General features: G+C 36.3%; 1 protein-coding gene across 1 annotated transcript in view; it reads right to left on the bottom strand.

Annotated features, from left to right (window-relative positions):
• The window catches only part of LDAH (lipid droplet associated hydrolase), a 128,654-nt gene that overhangs the window by 60,823 nt on the left and 49,761 nt on the right, over window positions 1–18,070 (bottom strand). Inside the window, exon 4 of the mRNA XM_030037436.1 lies at window positions 10,383–10,552. Within this exon, the coding sequence (XP_029893296.1) occupies window positions 10,383–10,552 (170 nt within the window). The remainder of the gene's footprint in view (window positions 1–10,382; window positions 10,553–18,070) is intronic.

Below are 18,070 nucleotides of genomic sequence, written 5' to 3'. Positions count from 1 at the left end.
TCCTTCATTTCCTCTTCATTCTCATGTTTTACTTTGGATTCTTGATGAATGATCACAGATTCCGCTTTTCAGTTTATTTTTCTTCCTTTTCTGTTTGTACATTTGGCTACTTTAATGTCTTCTAACTTCCTAGAAAAAATAATTTTTATAGCCTTATTTGAATTCTGACTACATACATCTGAAAAGAAATCAGATGTTTCATTAGCGGCAAAATAAACACAATGTTATTAAAAAAAAAAATTAAAGTCCCTTGAAACCAAAATTATTGTTCTCATGTTTTCCTACTTCAAATCATCACAGACCAAAATCTTGGTTTACATATCGTTTCTCTATTCAACTGAACAGTAAACCAAATACATTAAACAAGGTGACAGAAGTTGAAGTTTCAGTGAACATTATGAACAAAACATGATTTTCCTCAGAAAGTCTTGGGAATTAGTTTTTCCTCAGGCCTTCTTGTCACAGGCTTACGATCTAAACAAGCTATCTTAGGGCAATGTTATTATTGACTCTGAATCCTCACTCTTAAAAATGTGATCAATGTAAAAACAGATACTTGTATTCATACGCTCGGTAATTACGTTCTGACAGATATACTGCTGCTGCTTTTATCAAGCCTGTCTTTTAATTGCACCAGACATCAATTTTAATTAAATTTGCACTTGTGCTTTTAATTATCACTCAACTATTTACCAGTCTCATCTGACCTTCAGCATTTCTAGACCGTAAGTTTTCCTGACTCTTCTGAGTACTGAACTATATGTAATCTAGTATCTCCCATTAAGTTCTAGGACTGAGCAAGTGATACCTACCTGCTTCACCCACTTCAAAAACCACACAAGGTATGCTATGTATACACATGGCAGCACGGTTCAGAAGTGCATAATTTGTTTTCAAAATACATATAAGCCAGTATTAAGAATGAATTTTATATGTATATATTTCAAAAGAAATAATACTTACTGTACCTTATCTTTCTGGTATCTCTGTTTTTAGCAGAGACATTTAGGAATCAAATGATAAGACAAACTGACATGTGGAGCCTTTGGTCTATATTTTGGTAGATACAAAAAGAGTGGATTTAAAAATTAGTTTTGTTTAATTTAATGTATATCCCTTTTTTTCTATTCTTAAGACTGTCCTACTGCAATCTTGAAGCTTTTTGTTTTCTAAACTGAGTTTCTATATTGACACTTTTTGGTCTGATACTGAACTCAGCCAGGCAAATCAACAACTCAGCTACCCCCTTTCAGGTGTTGACAATATGATGAACTACAGCTTCCATGTGGCTAACGTGAGCTGAGCCAGGGTGTACTAATACAATATAACACAAACATGGCATAAAATACTAGTCAGCAGAATAAAATAAAGCAATTCAAGTCAAGGTTAATTTCAAAAAGCTTTCTTTCGACCAGATAATCAGGCATGAGCTTTGGCCAAGCAGGCTGACAAGTACCATAAGCCTCATCCAAACCTTCCATTCATGCTTCCTTGGCAAACACTAGGTTTTGGGTTAGAAGTTTAAGATCTCAACAGCGATGACACAGAAGATGTTGAAAAGGGCATAGTTCAACAGGTAATCCTCCTCAATTCTGTTTGAAAATTTTACATGTTCCTAATGCTAAATGTTTGTGTTGCCAAAAAAATCCAGAATTTTATCATCTTATGTTGGTAACTTAAGTCTCACCTTTCACTGTTGCTTGCTGCCTACTTCTACAGTTACAAGTAAGAACAAGTCTGGATTGCAGACAGGACAGATATATAAAGTAGAGCTCTCCGGAAATCTCTTTTATTTTTTTAATATCTCTCTCTCCTTTTTTTGGGGGGGGAGCAACTTTAAAGCATAAATCCTGTTATCCCATTTTAGAGGAAATTGGATTGTTAACTAGCAGGCAGTTATACACTTTTGACCACAACATACTTGGTCAACCTAAGAATCAGAAGATGGCACCATGTGTAATACACTATGCAATGTATGATTAAAAGCTAATTTCTCTGCTTAAGACAAGAAAGCAGAAAACAGAAAACCAGACAGACACAAAGCAATAATCAGGTATCTTCACAGCATGACTGAAGACTTTTCTCAAATTGTTGATCACATTTCAGTTCCTGATTGGTTTAGTTATTTGCCAATAATTGATAGTTCATGCCACTTTGGCTTGAAGACAATTTTCTGTGGTAAAAACTATAATCTTAATGTGGAGAAAGATGCATGCCTCTCCCTGGTGAAAGCAAAAGACAAAAAATTTGACTCCTTATTTAATTTGCCCTTAGGCATTTTACACCTGAAGATATATCACCTTCAACAGTTTATTTCTCATTACATTTTAAGTTTCCTGAATTTTTTTTGTATCTTTGAGATATTTCACATTCTTTGTCCTCTATATTACAAGGTGGGTTGTTTGTCTGTGAAAAGTAATTTCAGGCAGACCTATGCAGCACATGCCAATCTAGACAGTGCCTGTTCCTATTCACAAAGGCAGTGTCCAGTGAGGGTTATACAAAAAATCCTGTTTGCCTGTTGATTGCTGCATTTTCTTTACAGTTTACATTTTTTAAAGATTTTTTTTTTTGTCAAGGAGGGGTAGAAAAGAATATGACTGGGACCATTAGGATTAAAGTCTGTCATCAAGCCAGTGAAATAATGGTTGCTAGCGGTCTCTTGGGTGAGCTGACATTCTCAACCCCATTCCACAGTTATCAGCCTTTCACCAACAGTGTTCTGAATTTTTGTTGAGCTTTTAAATTCAGGCTGGTGGCCTTCTATGAGTGTCTCAATCAAAAGTCAGTATCTCTCTAACAAATCGTTGTTTGCCATGAACTCACCTACTATTGCTCCTTGCTTTGCAGCCTCCCATCCCAAAGAGAGAAGGTTTTATGTTTGTCTTAAGTTTTGACATGAAGGTTGTTTTCATTTAAAAAAAAAAAATCTCTCTACAAATCTTTGTAGAAACTTCCTTGATGCTTCAAAGATACAGTATCTTATTTATTTTATTTGGTCAGGTTTAATAAATCAACTGCATTCCTTCTCACTTTTTCCACATAAGAGTGCTGCACGTTTACATATGCACCAAGTTCATATTGCTTGGTTTACTGGCTATTCCACTAGATTTACTGATATTGCCTGAGGCGTCACTGAGAGAACATACTCGTCAGAACTTTGTCATCTGTTGCAGGGTGGATTATGCAGACTCTGCAATGTGTATACCGTCAACTAAAGCAAATTTTAGTCTAATTGCTGGCTCAGGCCACCTGTGCTTCCTTGTGTATGCTCCCACAGAATTGCTGTCTATCAAGAACTTATAGAGAGCTGTCAAAAATATATATATTATAGAACTAGTCCAATTCAGTGACAAACTTAAAACATCCATAAATTAACACGCACATCTCACTGAAGGCAGCTGTACTTAGACTCATGATTAAATCTGTGCAAAACTGTGTCAGAGTCTTTCTTTTTTTCCCTCTCTCAACACTTAAAGGGGGATGAAGGTGGGTATATATCAGCGCAACGCTGTTTGCTTGGGTTTTTTTAATATGTAATTCATTTATCCAAATGGATGGACTGAAGAAGAAAAATACATCAGAATCGGTTTAGTTTTATATCATGGCCTAGAAATTTGCAGCTCTCTTCACAAGATACGCATTTATTTGAAATGTGTACCAATTCCCTTGTGAGGTGTGCTAAATAGAGCCATCTATTTTTTTCCTGCATAATAATTTTGCAAATGTTGTCACTGGGTTTGTGTTACTGTAAGTCTTTTACCCATTTTAGTTTTTATGGGGATTTTTTGCACTTTATCATTTAAGCCTGCAAGTAACATGAAATTCATATAAAAATAGTGTTTCTCCATTCTGTTTCTCCAGATCATGATCCCTACTGCTAGACATAACCACATAACCATATTCCACCCATCACTGCAAACCATTAAGGAACCAAGAGCAAACAGTTCTCAGGAAGGATAAATCAAAACAAGGCTGCACAAACCAAGGACATTTATTCACGCTTCTACTGTGCTGTTGGTTACACTGCACCCTGGCACACAGGTATACAAAGTATAATCCTCTACATGAGAGAAGACATCATGTCTCTTCAGAAGTCTTCTGGCAATTTTTCTATTTTATGCAGTCTCACTGTACTTTTCAAAAGATCTGAGATAAGCTTACTTTTGTAAGAGAACAGTCAAGGTGGTAAAAAATGTATTTGTTCACGAAGCATATTTTAAACTTTATAATCATCAGTGAGATCATCAGAAGTTAATTTACCTACAGAACACCTATGTAAACTGACTTTGTTTAAAGTACTGTGACATCTAATTTAGGTAAGCAACATTTGAATTAGATGCTATTATGTTAAATAAAAATTTCAAAAATGGAATAAAAATTTATATTCCTGTTTATCTCAGGTGTGTTTATATTTTCATTTTCCTTCTACTTCCAAAATGCACTAGAACGTCTAAGGACGTCAGAACCTGCTAAATTAGTGTCCTTTCAGAAGATGTTTTCTGTAATGATGACACCAACAGTCTTGGATTACATATATAGGTTCTTGTCTCAGCAACATAGAAACTGAACAAACGTCATTACCTTCATACAGTCTTTCCCTCACCCACTCATGCTGCTGAAAAGTTCCCCTTATTATCTCAAAGGTTAGACATGCTTAGTAGTTCCTGTACTGATAAAAAAATCTCCCTCTTTTAATCTCAATCTCGTAGTCCCTGTGGATTTTCACATTCTAAAGAATTTTGTTTTCTTGTAGAAATACCCGTATTTAAAAACATGGTGACTTTTCTCTTTCCTAACATTATGAAAGCGCTTCCCAAATTCATAATCAAGCTTTCAACACAACTGAAACTAAACTATTAACATAAAGGGTCACTGCATTGAATTTGGTATCACAATAAATCAATTACCAGAGGAATTCTGAAGTTTCTCTCTCTTACGGCCTAATTCTACTTTCACTAAAGTTAGGGGAAGCTTTCCAAGTACTTCAACAGAAAGGAACTAAGTGTTAACCAGAGACAAAAGAACCAACTTGATTTAAGGCAGAAAGGCAACAGTGAAAGAATCTACTACTTGTCCAAATGAGACTTTAAGCCATTGCAAAACAACTTACATGCTCCTTCTGCCCTCCCCATAAGTAACTATTCTCATCACACAAAAAGATGTGAAAAATAACTCATTTAGCAGGTGGGATCTTTTTGCTAAGATGGCCAATTACGCATCTGCCAACAGTGGCAAAATAAAATTCTCTCTTTGTCCAGTTCAGCTCTTGGGAGAACCAAAAGCTTAAAAAAAAGAAAAAAAAAAAAAACAAGACACCTACTTGAAGCTTCTGTCTCCGGGAAGCTGCATTTCAAAAAGAGGATTAGCTCTGCCAGTAAACTTTGGAAAAGCTTTGATAACTTACAGAACTGATGTTGACCAACAGGCTTGGTAAATTAAAGCCTGAGTAAAGAATATCTAAACACGGAAACAGTCCTGAATAACTTCACGTGTGAACACTCTTGTCCAGAATGAATCTAAAATACATTTGAAACCATTATCTTAAGTTATTTTGAAAACAGATTAAGCTATATCCGAAAAAGACATTTGGTTTAGAATCAGAATGTTTTACATGACTTATTCAGGAATAGCTGATTTGCTTTAAGCTCCATATTCTGTCTTACTGCAAAAAAAGTATTTATGGATAGATGTTCACACATTTTTGAGAGAGATTTCTTTCATTTCTTCTGTAATTATTTATTGCATTTTATGTTGCATACAAAGACACATTGTAATGAAAACTATCTATTGCCATTTTTCACTGTTTTAGTAAAGCTTCTTTTAAAACAAACTACTTCTATATATACAGGTAATTTCTCACACAAACTGAAAAAAAGAAATTCCCTGGCCAAGAGACAGCAAAGAGAAGAGCGTGCCTGAAATTTCATATCCCAATCAATGTCTTTGTCAGAAAGGCCATGTGCAGAGATGTCTGCTCCCACTAAGATGTGCTCCAAAGGGCTGCAGGTAATTGGGAAGAAGCAGATTTCTAGACAATAGGAAAAAAAAAAAGCTAACAGAGTCATGACATCTGTCATTCTGTTGTGTACCTGTAGGCCATCAAAGTTTCCAAGCAAGCTGTTCACAACAGATGGAACGTGGCCTTTTGGTTCAAGTATGAAACCACAAAATGAGGACTACATATGTCACACTAAAGGTGTTATTTAGGGGAGCACCAAGGGTAATAAAAGACCCCATTACTAACAATGCAACAACAGAAACTTTGGAATGACAGAAGACTAATCTGTTATCAGCTACATTTAAAAAAGAATGACAAAATATATTTCTGCCTTTTTCTAACACCAGAAGCAACAACAATAATGTTTTCTAGGTGAAAGCTCCTTCACTTCTTTAACTAAATATTTTGAAAAACTTAAAAAAGAAGAAATAAAACTACCATGCACATATGGGAGCATCATCTAAAATAACTATATTCAAAAAGCTCCAAAAAAATGCTTCCCATTGAGGTCATTCAATCCCTGTGACCACTAATAATACTAATAATGGGTGAGAGAAACATTTTTCTATGGATTAGAAACTGGCTAAACAGACAGAAAATGAACAGCAGTGGTATATAGCCAATTTCAGTAACCCAAAAGGTTAGCAAAAAGTGCCCAGTACCTCCTGTTAGGCATGTTTAATTTATTTACAAAAGGGAATGAATAGCAACAATACTTTACACATCAGAAAATAATTTAGAATAGTCAGCAATGAAGAAATGTTTGCTTAACTCAAGAAAGCTTGGTTAGTGGACAGCCTCCTGATGGGTAAAAGTCAGTACTGATTTATGAAGAATAAGACACATTGCAGAAACCTTCTAAGCTACATACATTACCAGATCCTGAACAAGTTGTAGCTCCTCAAGTGAAAGACCTGAATGCAATTTGTATACGGACAAAAGAAAAAACATGAAAATATGGTTACGCTACTGTATAAATTTGTGGAATCATTAAATGCCAACTATGTTATTTTGTTACACTTATCAGAATTTTCAAAAGAAAGTACAGACCAACAGATTTCTGTTTGGTAGAGAACATGGTGAAGGAAAGGTAAGGCAGATGCACACGAATGTGTGCACAGAAATGATGTGACAGGGTTTCCAAGGTATGAACTTGTTCTATACACAACTATTCCAACTTATGATTTGTTAGCTATTATTTATGAAATCAACCAAGGTCTAGCAATACCCAATATTCTCTTGCACCACTGAGACATAGTAGCAATGCATGGTTTTGAATTATATATTATAGAAATTTTATTTGCTTAAACTGATACATACTCAGAGGTTTTAAACTCTTCTTCAGAAAGAGCAATACTTACATTGTATGATAGTTTCACTCATTAATAAGTGTTAATTTATTACCACAAAGGTACTGGCATTTCAAAAGCATCATTACAAACGAAAGACTAATGCTGTAACAGATTTAATTTCATTAGCAAGGAAATGTGTCAATCTTTTGATTAAATTAACAATCAGAGTGTTTTAGGAAATACTCAATAGTGTCGCCAGCAAAACACAAGGAAATCCTCCAAGTAAGGATTCGTATTTTAGAAGAGAATGCCTGGAGGATGTAGCATATTTATGAGTTAGGCTCAAGCACCAACAACTGAGAAAATAATTTTGTCACTCAGCTTCATTTTTCAGTTCTGCTGGCTGAATGAAGAGCGAAGAAGATTATGAGGTTAAGACCACATATCAAGTAAGCTGTACATTATTGCATTTTTCCATCTCCATGGAGTAAGGCTGATTAACATTTTCCTTCCCAGTGTCAAAATTTTTTAGCCGTCTGACAAACTCTGGATGCTCCACTTCCCAAGAGAGGCAAATCTTGTTAAGATTTGATGCCCACCACAGCAACTGAGAAGTGTTCAAGGTTACATGTGTACCAGCAAACAGACCAGCCAGGAACTAATCCCTGGTCCTGCCATTAAACAGGATGGCATGGGATAGTCTGTGTCCACGTGGCTGTATTTCCCGTGCCTCAAAAACAGGATGTCTGCATCCAAATTAACTACTGGGAATGGTCCTGGGCCTCTGCCAAGCCCAGAACCATGCCAGGGTGTTGTCTGGGAGTTGCTGGCTGCTTTGGGCCAAAAAGTCTCTAAAGACTAGTCCAAAAACATCACTGCATAGCTGGCCCAGTACTCAAATCCATGCAGTAGCCCACTTAGTTACAAGTACGGATGTAACCTGCGTGGCCCTTCTCTACTAATCAGAGTTAGTTAGAAGCATCAACCTAAGACCATGTTTGTGTTAAGGGGTCTCCTGAAGAAACTGTTAACAGAAGCCTCCCTAAGAGTCAGTAGGAAAATAGGGATGGGGTCCAAAACTGAATTTATCCTGGAGTAAACTGAAAATTCCTGTTTCATTTCTCTTTTAATGAAATAAGAAAGCATTATTTCACAGAAGTTTAAGAAAAAACCCCATAGTACCCCATTAACCTGCAGAGCACAACGGCCCAAGAAATTAGCGGCATTCAAAACTGACTGCTGAAGAGCAACTAAGAGGAGATAAGGAGATAGTACTTTCTCCTTTTCAGGCACGCTAGCTCAAGTTCATCAGGTTCCCTCATCATTGTATAAGAGAGGGACAATCTAGTTTATACTTGGTTAGATTATGAAAGGGCTTTAAATTGGATAATAAAAATCATATCTGCTAAACATACGCTTCAAAAATAAATGTTTACTGAATTATTTGAACAATAAATACTACACATTAACTTCTAGCTCAGAATAATAAACTGTAAGCAATCAAAGGTTCTTAAATTCTCTGCTTTAAGACCAAAACTGAAACTCAAGTAATAAATGAATATCACATAAGAACTACACGAAAATAAAATCAAATGATCTAGCTACTAAAATACACATATGTGCTCAAAATCTTGTGGGAATCAAATATTCCAGTAAAAATAAAGGGAGAGGTGGAAACACAAGTTTCTTATTATCACACTTCATATGTTATAAAACCTAACAGTTAACTTATTTTTGGCAAAGGGACAAAGGTTGCACAACACTCTGGCTTACACAAATATTTTCTATTGTTAAATGCATCTTAAATGTAGCTTGTCATATATTAACTTCATGCACACAGTACACCATGCAGTCTAAGAGTGTCCCAAAGATACCTACATTTCAAAACATTGATGAATAGCAAGCTGCCAGCATCCAGTGAGCCAGGTGTAAAAAAATTACTCAGCAATTCATAGTTTAATTGAAACCAGATAAAATTATTGCTGTAATAAAGACTGTACAGATGTTGACCAAAGAAAAGTTGATATTTTTGGACAAATTACTGCATATGATATTTTCTAGAACACTCCCTCTGAAAAGATAGAACAGTAATAAAAATTCTCCCTCAAAAAAATGCCCTTGTTTATAATCATAAAGTGAAATATTCCTGTGGAAATATATCAGGTTAACCTCATGTTTCACATTTTTAGTTGCTGTTTCCTTCAAAGGAAAAAAAAAAAGTTAGACATGCAGTGGAAATGGTTCTGAAGAAGTGGAAGAACCTACTCGTGTATATTAAATACAGACTTTACGCTAACACTGCACTTCCTTCCACTGAAGATTTTATAATGTAAAGGAAGAGGCAATGATTTAGCAAGAGTGTGTGTTTAAGAATAAAAATTCAGTATTCTTCATTCATCATCTGCTAGTAGAGTGAGTTATTACTGAACACTAACAGTTTGCCACTTCCAGAGTTGCAAGGACATGGTCCTGCCTCAGCTTTCTTATTGCTTCACAGTGACAAAGAAAAATGTTCAGATACACAAGAACATGCAGCAACACCTCTTGCTCTCATTGAGTTACACAAAGACTGAGTTGCAGAAGCAATGACATGTGCAAATGTATTAAATTTTAAAACCAACATCCTTTACAGTAGTACGCATCACAATTTATATTATTATTCTTTTCCATACATTTCCCCATGTATAGCCAGCAATCTGCTTGCCTTGAGATAAGAAGCTGCTATGAAAATTGTAAGTCTTAATTTTTAGTGTAGTAACATAATGTAATTGCCAAATATCTAGTGATCTGTTTATAAATTAAAGATGAGAAGACAAGAAGAAAGTCTTAAATATATTTATCACCATTATGAATTATTTATATTTCAAGGGCATTTAAAGGTCCAAATTCAGAGTCAGAACTTTATTTGACATCAAACTGCTTTATCATATGTTATTAGGATTAGTCGTTGATGTTTTTATTTCATTTTAATTGAAAAGTTTTGTACAGTAGAATAGAGCTTCCACAGGAAAGACATGGCATTACTCATAGGCTAAGCATGTGCACCGTTTTGCTAATAATATAACTCCCATTCTATAAGGTTAATGTACCTGAAGTTCTGATGCTCGCTTCATCATCTCCAGTGTGATGTAGCAACCAATAGAATGAGCAATCAGTACCAGCTTTATGTCTTTTGATACATTCTTTTTGAGGAAGTTCAGCTTATGCTCTACTTGTCCGTTAAGTCCAAAAACATCCTCTAGCTCCTTAATATCTGTGTCTGAAACATAAAAGAAAAGAAGTCCTTTGTTTTAATGATAGAAATTTCAAGTATCTCTTTCTTTTTTTTCACTTCTTTGGAAAACTCTGAAATAAATAAACTTATTAATTAAAAAAACCCCAACCAACCCACCAAACTAAAAAATTTAATTTTAAGTTACCACCACTGGTAAATATAGACTGATTAATCACATGTACAGAATGTGAAGCCTCATGTGTAGCTGGGGAATCAGGGAAGGATGTGGAAACACATGGAGCTTTATGGTGCATCATCTAGCATTGTGATGCCGTTCATTCAGAACAAAACTGAACTCAAGGCATTGGATCGGCATAAATCAATCTAACTTTACATTGAGAGATCGGGACCTACAACAGCAATACTTCGTCTTCACTCAAGACAAACTATCACACGTTATCACACACTAAGAACCTTCAGATATTTAAAATCTCCTGTCTTAAGATAAAGATGCACAAAAAAGTCCCATGAAATGAGGAAAAATATGAAATACGTATGCATCAACATGGAGCACTAGCACTTACAAAAACTACCCCTATTTATGCAGGTTCTTATCATTGTCGATCCAGCCACAAAGAGTGAGATCAAGTTAGAGCTTCATGGTTCTAGGCTATTGTGCAATTTCATTCCTGTTTTGCCAGGGACCTCCTAAAGGAGCTTGGGCAATCACTTAAGATGAGGACTTTGCTACTTGCTTCCTGGCCAGTCAACAAGACAAGGATGATCTGGTGCTTGTAAGAATTTACAGCAATTTGGGCATCTTTAACCGCTGCTCATGAGGTGGGTGATATGGCTCTCAAGTTCCCCAATCTAAGGGGATTCACAGCTCTTTCATCAGCTAGAAAAGTGCTCTATCCGCTAAACTAAAAGCTATGTTAAGGATACACCACTTCAGATGAAGCTGGACTACTCCATGGAAAAGGCTGTAGGAAGAAATAGTGAAAGAAAGAATGACAGAAAAGAGGCAGAAAGCATGAGGGAACATATGCCTATAGCTTATCTAAAAGAGATGTACTGGTACTAATATCTCTTAAAACCACGCTATTACCTCAGGGCTCAATTTCATACTCCAGTTTAAAACTCTGACCTTTTACGCTCCTTACATGTTGACTTGCAATGCAGCTTTAGTCTGAAATAAGCTAAATCTCCCAGCAGCAAGGTTCAGATACAGGATGAGGACTGGCTCATTACTGAGCCATGGTCCTACAGACAGCATATAGGTTACTGGCAAAAACCACCCACCTCTAACAATTCAGGAGCAGCTAACAGAGGTAGTGCGCACACAGCCCTGACCAGCCCACCAAGTATTAGGTGTTTAACTTCCCACTTGGTTTCTTTTGATGTTCTCTGCATCAGTTCCCTATGTGAAAAATAGATGTGAAAGAAAGTATCTGGCAGGCAGAGATACTGTAAAAACACATAGATTAAAAAGACTTAAATGCATTGAAAAACTACTGTGAGAGAAAGTCAGATAGCACTGTAGGTCCATTTCAGATGTAGCTGGTTTTGCACCTGCTTAGAGAAAGTGATAACTATGGAGTTAACTGCCTATGACTGTGAACATAGCTTATCAAATTATGAAGGCTGATTCGTCTTTTAATCCACATGTAGTAAATTTGATGGCAATTGGTCAGTAACCTCGAATGCTAAAAATTACTGACACTACAGTAGTGAAGTTACTGGGGGTTTGACAGTGATAGTATTAATTGGTAGCCGAAGTGGGCTGGCACTATATTGCCTTTTTGATCACCTGTATGAAACAGAGCCTTTCAAAGCAAAATAATTGTTCAAGAATGTGTTCTGATGGCTTTTCTCTAAGCTTAAACTATTACCACAGAGGTCACAACAAATAAGTTCTTTAGTTAAACTAGTATTTCTACTAAAACTACTAATGATCATATCCCATTGTAATTTATAGTAGTTTACTCTAAATGAAAAAGGGGTTTACTAAAACACACTCAAGGAATGCAAAATTAGATAGGAATTATTAGATAGGAATTAAATTAGATAGAGAAGTAATATTTTGCTTATCAGGCTTTCTGCAAGTGATGGAAAACAAAGAGCTTGTTATATTTTCCAAAACCCTAAATAAAGGCCTAACGCCAAAACATTGTTTTTAAACTTAGTTTCTATTTTTAGCAAAAGCTGCCTTTCCTACTTTTTATTTATTTATTTACATAGCAGCTTAAATTCATGCAGGAGTGGGTTGTCTACATCGCAAGTCTAATTAAGTGTATATATAACACACAGAAAAACCAGCATACAAGAAATATGACAGCCCACTGGATACACCAACAAGTGAAAGAGCATGTTATGTTGGGTATATGTATATTACTGTGTGTTGGGTTAAGCAGGTCAATTTTCCCTTGTAAACATTTGCTATCATTTCCATACTGTTTTACTCAGGCATTGCCATCTCCAGTGATTTATCAGCTTGTCCTTTAAAGTTTGACATTCTATTCGTAGCTTTAATTCTTGAAAATAAGTGGTTTTACAAGAATTTCAACTTATTTCCAGGTTAGAGCAAGGGAAAAGGAGATAAAGTAGGTGTATAAATCTTCTAGAGAACTTCTCATGGTTCACAAGACCCCAGAAACCAAGCAGGAAACAAAACAAATTTTTATTTATATTGTTCAATCTCATGAGGTTAACGGCTGCTTTTCACTACACAAATTCAATATCTACTACGAGAGATGCTGAACATTGCTGCAATGTTATTAAACAATACAGCAAAGACAGTCTAGCCCACTGTCAACATTTTCCAAGTTAAAGTAGATAACTACGTTAGACAAATACAGTCAATTATTTTAGTTATTAAGACATTAGATATCTAATTTAATATTTAGTTACCTAGTAAATAACAGCATAGAGATTCAGTGCAACATATTCATAGCTATTATTGATTTCAGCAGAGATGTGCCTATTCAGAACCAGTTTTGTTGCCAAAGCAAGAACCCTGAGGAAGGATATGGGTGGGGATTAAGAGCAGAGTGAAAATAAGGGCTTTTTCCTCCTCGCATTTGCCCATACTTGAGTTTAGGGCTTGAGCATACTCAACTCAAACCTGTGCACTAGTGTTTCCTTAAGGGAGCAGGGGAGAACAGAGCTTGCAGAAGCGATTTTTAATTGGATGGGTTAGTTATGATTGATGATGATCGCAGAGACACATTCTGCTGCACTGGGCCAAAGCATCCTCAGTGCAGCCCCGCTCAGCACCGCTTACAGCAAGGATGCTCAGATTCCACATCTACTGGCCTATGTTACATACACATACAATCTCTCTTAGACTGAAAGTGAGTCCCGACAGCCAATGCTGACCCCAGAGAATTGTTTCAGCTGTTTAATACAACTTTTCCTTTTTTTCTGAAATACTGGTTTGTTGCCAAACCAAATCACATTGGCACTACTCCTAGAGAAGCCACACTGGAGGATGAGCATGCAGTGTGGGGTCTGGCAATCCACACGCAAAACTCTCCTCATCACCATCTGACCCTGCACTCTTGTCAGGTGAAACTCCAACGTCGTGTAACCCTATATTGAGATACGCATACTATTCTACTTCTGGACAAATATAAAATTGCCCATGCCTCGTGTCAGTTCACGTTTCCCCAACACAAATGCTACATTTCTAATAGTCCAAAATATGTGAGAGCTGGACTGCGTCACAGGTTTAGAAGATTTATTTATTTATTTTAAAGAATAAAATTGCCCAGGATTATCCAAAATCAACATTAATTTCTTGGGTGGAGAAGCTTAAATGGGTTTTTTGTATAAGCAAAAAGACTTGCACAAACACACTGGCAGTCAGCTCTCCAATGGCTCTACATCAGGGAAGGGACCAGAGTCACTTCACCTCAGGTGTGGAATAAATGGCATGGCTGAAGGAGAGCTCATTTAAGCAGTTTTCAGATAGTAGAAATTATACGACTTGTACATTATGCTGCAAACACCCCAGCTGGCCCAAAGCATGTGATTTTAGGACTTTATTTAGCTGAAGCGTATTAAAAGAAATACTGTATTTCTTTATTTTCTTTGGCAAAGCACTCATCTTCTGATGTGCTTTCAGAAAAACAAATGCACCATCACTTTAATGAATCTCTTTTTCTGACCTCTGTTAAACCCACAGTCAGAAAACAATGATAGATTAAAATAAAGTGTTTGCTGTGAGATTAGTTGACAAGTTAATCTTGCTAGGAAAGAGGACTTTGGTTTTCAGGGAAATAACAGAGAATTCTGTTTGTTTTGTTTTTCTGCTGTGTATGCAAGGGAAATTCTTGGGCAGAAAAAAAAAAGCATATCAGTTATATGAACAGACTTTAGACTGGAGATTCATAAAATTTAGCCTTTCATTAAAAAGCCTCCAAAAATCATAGACTCCTTTTTACTGGATGATTCAAAAAGATACTGGAGGCTAGAATTTCCAACACTACCCTTAAATTTGTGCATGTAATTTCTGCATGCCTTTGTACTTCCCTAATTTCACAAGGGAATGCTTGCGTGTCCAAAATCCCAACTACTCTGGTCACAACAGATGACTGTACATTTGAGCTCAGTACGTACATATGGACTCCTGTCCACTTGTCATGGAGTGACTTTAAAGTCTGTCCCAGCGTCTGCTCATACACAAGGTCTCCAAATTAATCATGAACAAGTAAGAAACTGAGTAAAAAGGTGACTTGTAATCATATGCTGTGAAAGAAAGGGAGGTAAAAACCACTGCCCTACCCGCACTGTATTTTCTTCTTCCCTGGGTCATTTACTCTAGGAGGTAGCACCAGGATATCTAAGGACAAACTCTAATGAACCACCTGTATAGACTCTTGTGGTCAAGAATTTTCAGAATTGGACCTTTTACAGGATAAGGACAAGTAAGTATCTGGAGACTGAACCAGGGGACTAGAAAAAGATTCACCTCTTCCTCTGAAGATGCTGCTCATTTCAGCTGTGTGACAAATCATCATACAGCTTAATGTTAACAGTGAGGAAAATAACAAGTTTAAACACATGAAAATGCAGTATTGTAACAGAAAGTAGCAAGAGAAAGAAAAGCAAAGAGAGAGAAGATACTGAAAGGTCAGTGATGATACCAAAGCATATGAAAAGAGAAGGCACAAAGCATCAAGTACAGCCAACCAAATAGTTCAGGAGAGCTAGCTCAGGGTCACATTAAGTCCACTGCATCTCCATCAAATACCATAAGCGCAGCGAACATATAGGGCCAAGTGTTTTAGATTTTATGCCCCACCTCCTTTTTCCACTACAAATACATACAAACACTGGTGGAAGGAGCAGCAGCGGTTGTGGCTGAGTAACTATGGTTCAGATGGGGCAACCTGGAGAAAGTTTTATCTTTGCCTTCATGTAGTGACAGACAGAAAGCAACCCCACAATTAAATTACTTAGAAGGACTACCTGTTAAACTGGCATCCGTAGTCAGAAGTCTAATCTGGAAATTAAATAATCATTTGATTGTTTTTGTTCTTATAGCAAAACACAATAATTCCTTACAATTGACTGATGCCATCTGAAAATGTTTAAATACAACTGTAAGCTTAAAACCTGAGATTTCAGGTTTGTGGGTCTAGTATGGGGAAAAGTGTTAGAAAATACATCCCCTAAAGATACATTGCTTAAAGCCTGAATGCTTCACCCAATCTTTCATTTGATTATTGAACCCTGGATAATTTGTATCAGCAAGTGATAAAATGCCAAAGAAATGGGATGGAAACCATAAAAGAATGTTCAATAAATACTGAAGAACTCCTCCTGACACCAGGAACCAGGTCTTAAAGCACTGTGGTTTAGATTAACCCTTAGACCTTAATCTGGCCCTAGTACCCTCAGGAACTGTTCATGCAACTTTTAAGATAAACACACCACTCATTAGTGTTTATTGGAGCAATTACTTTTTGTAAAGGTATCCTCCACAAATAAATTACCATTTACTCAAGATACTGAAGTGGTCATATGTATTATTTTCTTTATTAGAAAAATAACAAGACCTTAATTTACAAATTGAACTACTGATTTCCTTTGCTATCTACATACCTATTGCTGGGACACTTGTTTAACACCTAATCTGTTTTTCAAAGGAAGCTGTATTATAATTAAATTAGTACAAGCATAGTCTGACAGAACGAACTAATAAACAGGAAAAAAACTAAACCCCAATTTTTTATTAAAAGCATACAGAAGCACACTGAACTTCTTAAATAAGATATCTGTGAGAGACTTCTTTTTATTTTGCATTCCCAGTCTTGCTTCCCTCTAACTGATTAAAGTAACTATTACCAAGGTATGATGAGATAACAGTACAAACTTTGAAGTATAATTTTTTGGTTGTCTCCAATTTTGGCAAGGCAAACACCATTAAACAGTGTTTTGTTATGCAGTTCTACACCAACATATGCATCCAGAATCACTTTAACATGCAAATCTTATATGGGTATTCTACATAACATAGACAGAAAAGTTTTCTGTATTTGAATGACTGCGTTTTACAGTCAGTAAGCTGAATAACTACAGAAAGTGCAATTTATAAGAATTTTCAATATCATATTATTAAAAAAAAAAGTAAAACAAAATAAAAAAAAAAAACTTGGCAGGGTAGAGGTTAGAGAACCATCACCGTATAGGAGCAGATCTAAATTTCCATCATAAAGTGACCTCAAGGAGCAGAAGCAAAGACATCTGAGCCTATGGGAAGCTGATTGTTCCTATTACGTTTCTTGTTTTCTGGACATGCTGAAGCCAAGTGAAAGGCTCTGTGAATTCCCTTCTTCACCTGCCCACACAAACAAAACTGGAAGGGACTTCCTTGCTAAGGCTGACTGCTATATAAAATATATCTTGATACAGGAACAAGTATAAAACTCAAAAGAGAACTAATTCAGGAATGAGTATAAAAAGTATAAAACAACAACAACAAAAAAGACCTGTAACACCATGCTTATGTAGCTCAGTTGGTTGTAAAACTCAAGTAAGGTCATTCCAACACACCAGGTATCCCACTCAGCACACCATTTTACTTTGCAGAATACTCTGTATGAGACAAGTAACCACAGAGCAGAAGAAAACAATGGTATGCCCTTACTTTACCAGAAGTTAGGCTTTTATCTAGGCTTTACCCATTTTTTTCCCCAGTTTTGAAGTAATTTCATGCCTAGGTGTGCACATCTACACTTGCAAAATAACAAGTAATTTCAGTACTGGCAGCCTTTCAAAATCTTCCAGCAATTCTCCCCTCTTCCAGTAACCTCAAAATGAATCAGCTCTACCACAGCTTATTAAGGAAGAATCACTAAACATAGCCTGAAATAGTTAGACTACATACAAGCAAACAGGTACCAAACAAAACCAGTAACACCAGTGTAGTGGGAACCCCTGAACACGTTACTTTTCCTGGGCTGCTGAGGTCTCTGGTCATTCCAGAGTAACAGCAAAGACAGGCCACCAGAGCAGTTGTCAACATAACTGGGCTCAGCCTTTCCATACCAGGTGCAC

This window comes from Aquila chrysaetos, chromosome 15, assembly GCF_900496995.4.
Source record: "Aquila chrysaetos chrysaetos chromosome 15, bAquChr1.4, whole genome shotgun sequence".
In the NCBI taxonomy this organism is placed as follows: Eukaryota; Metazoa; Chordata; class Aves; order Accipitriformes; family Accipitridae; genus Aquila; species Aquila chrysaetos.
Note: the sequence above shows the minus strand (reverse complement) of the source record. Positions and strands in the feature narration are given on the sequence as shown.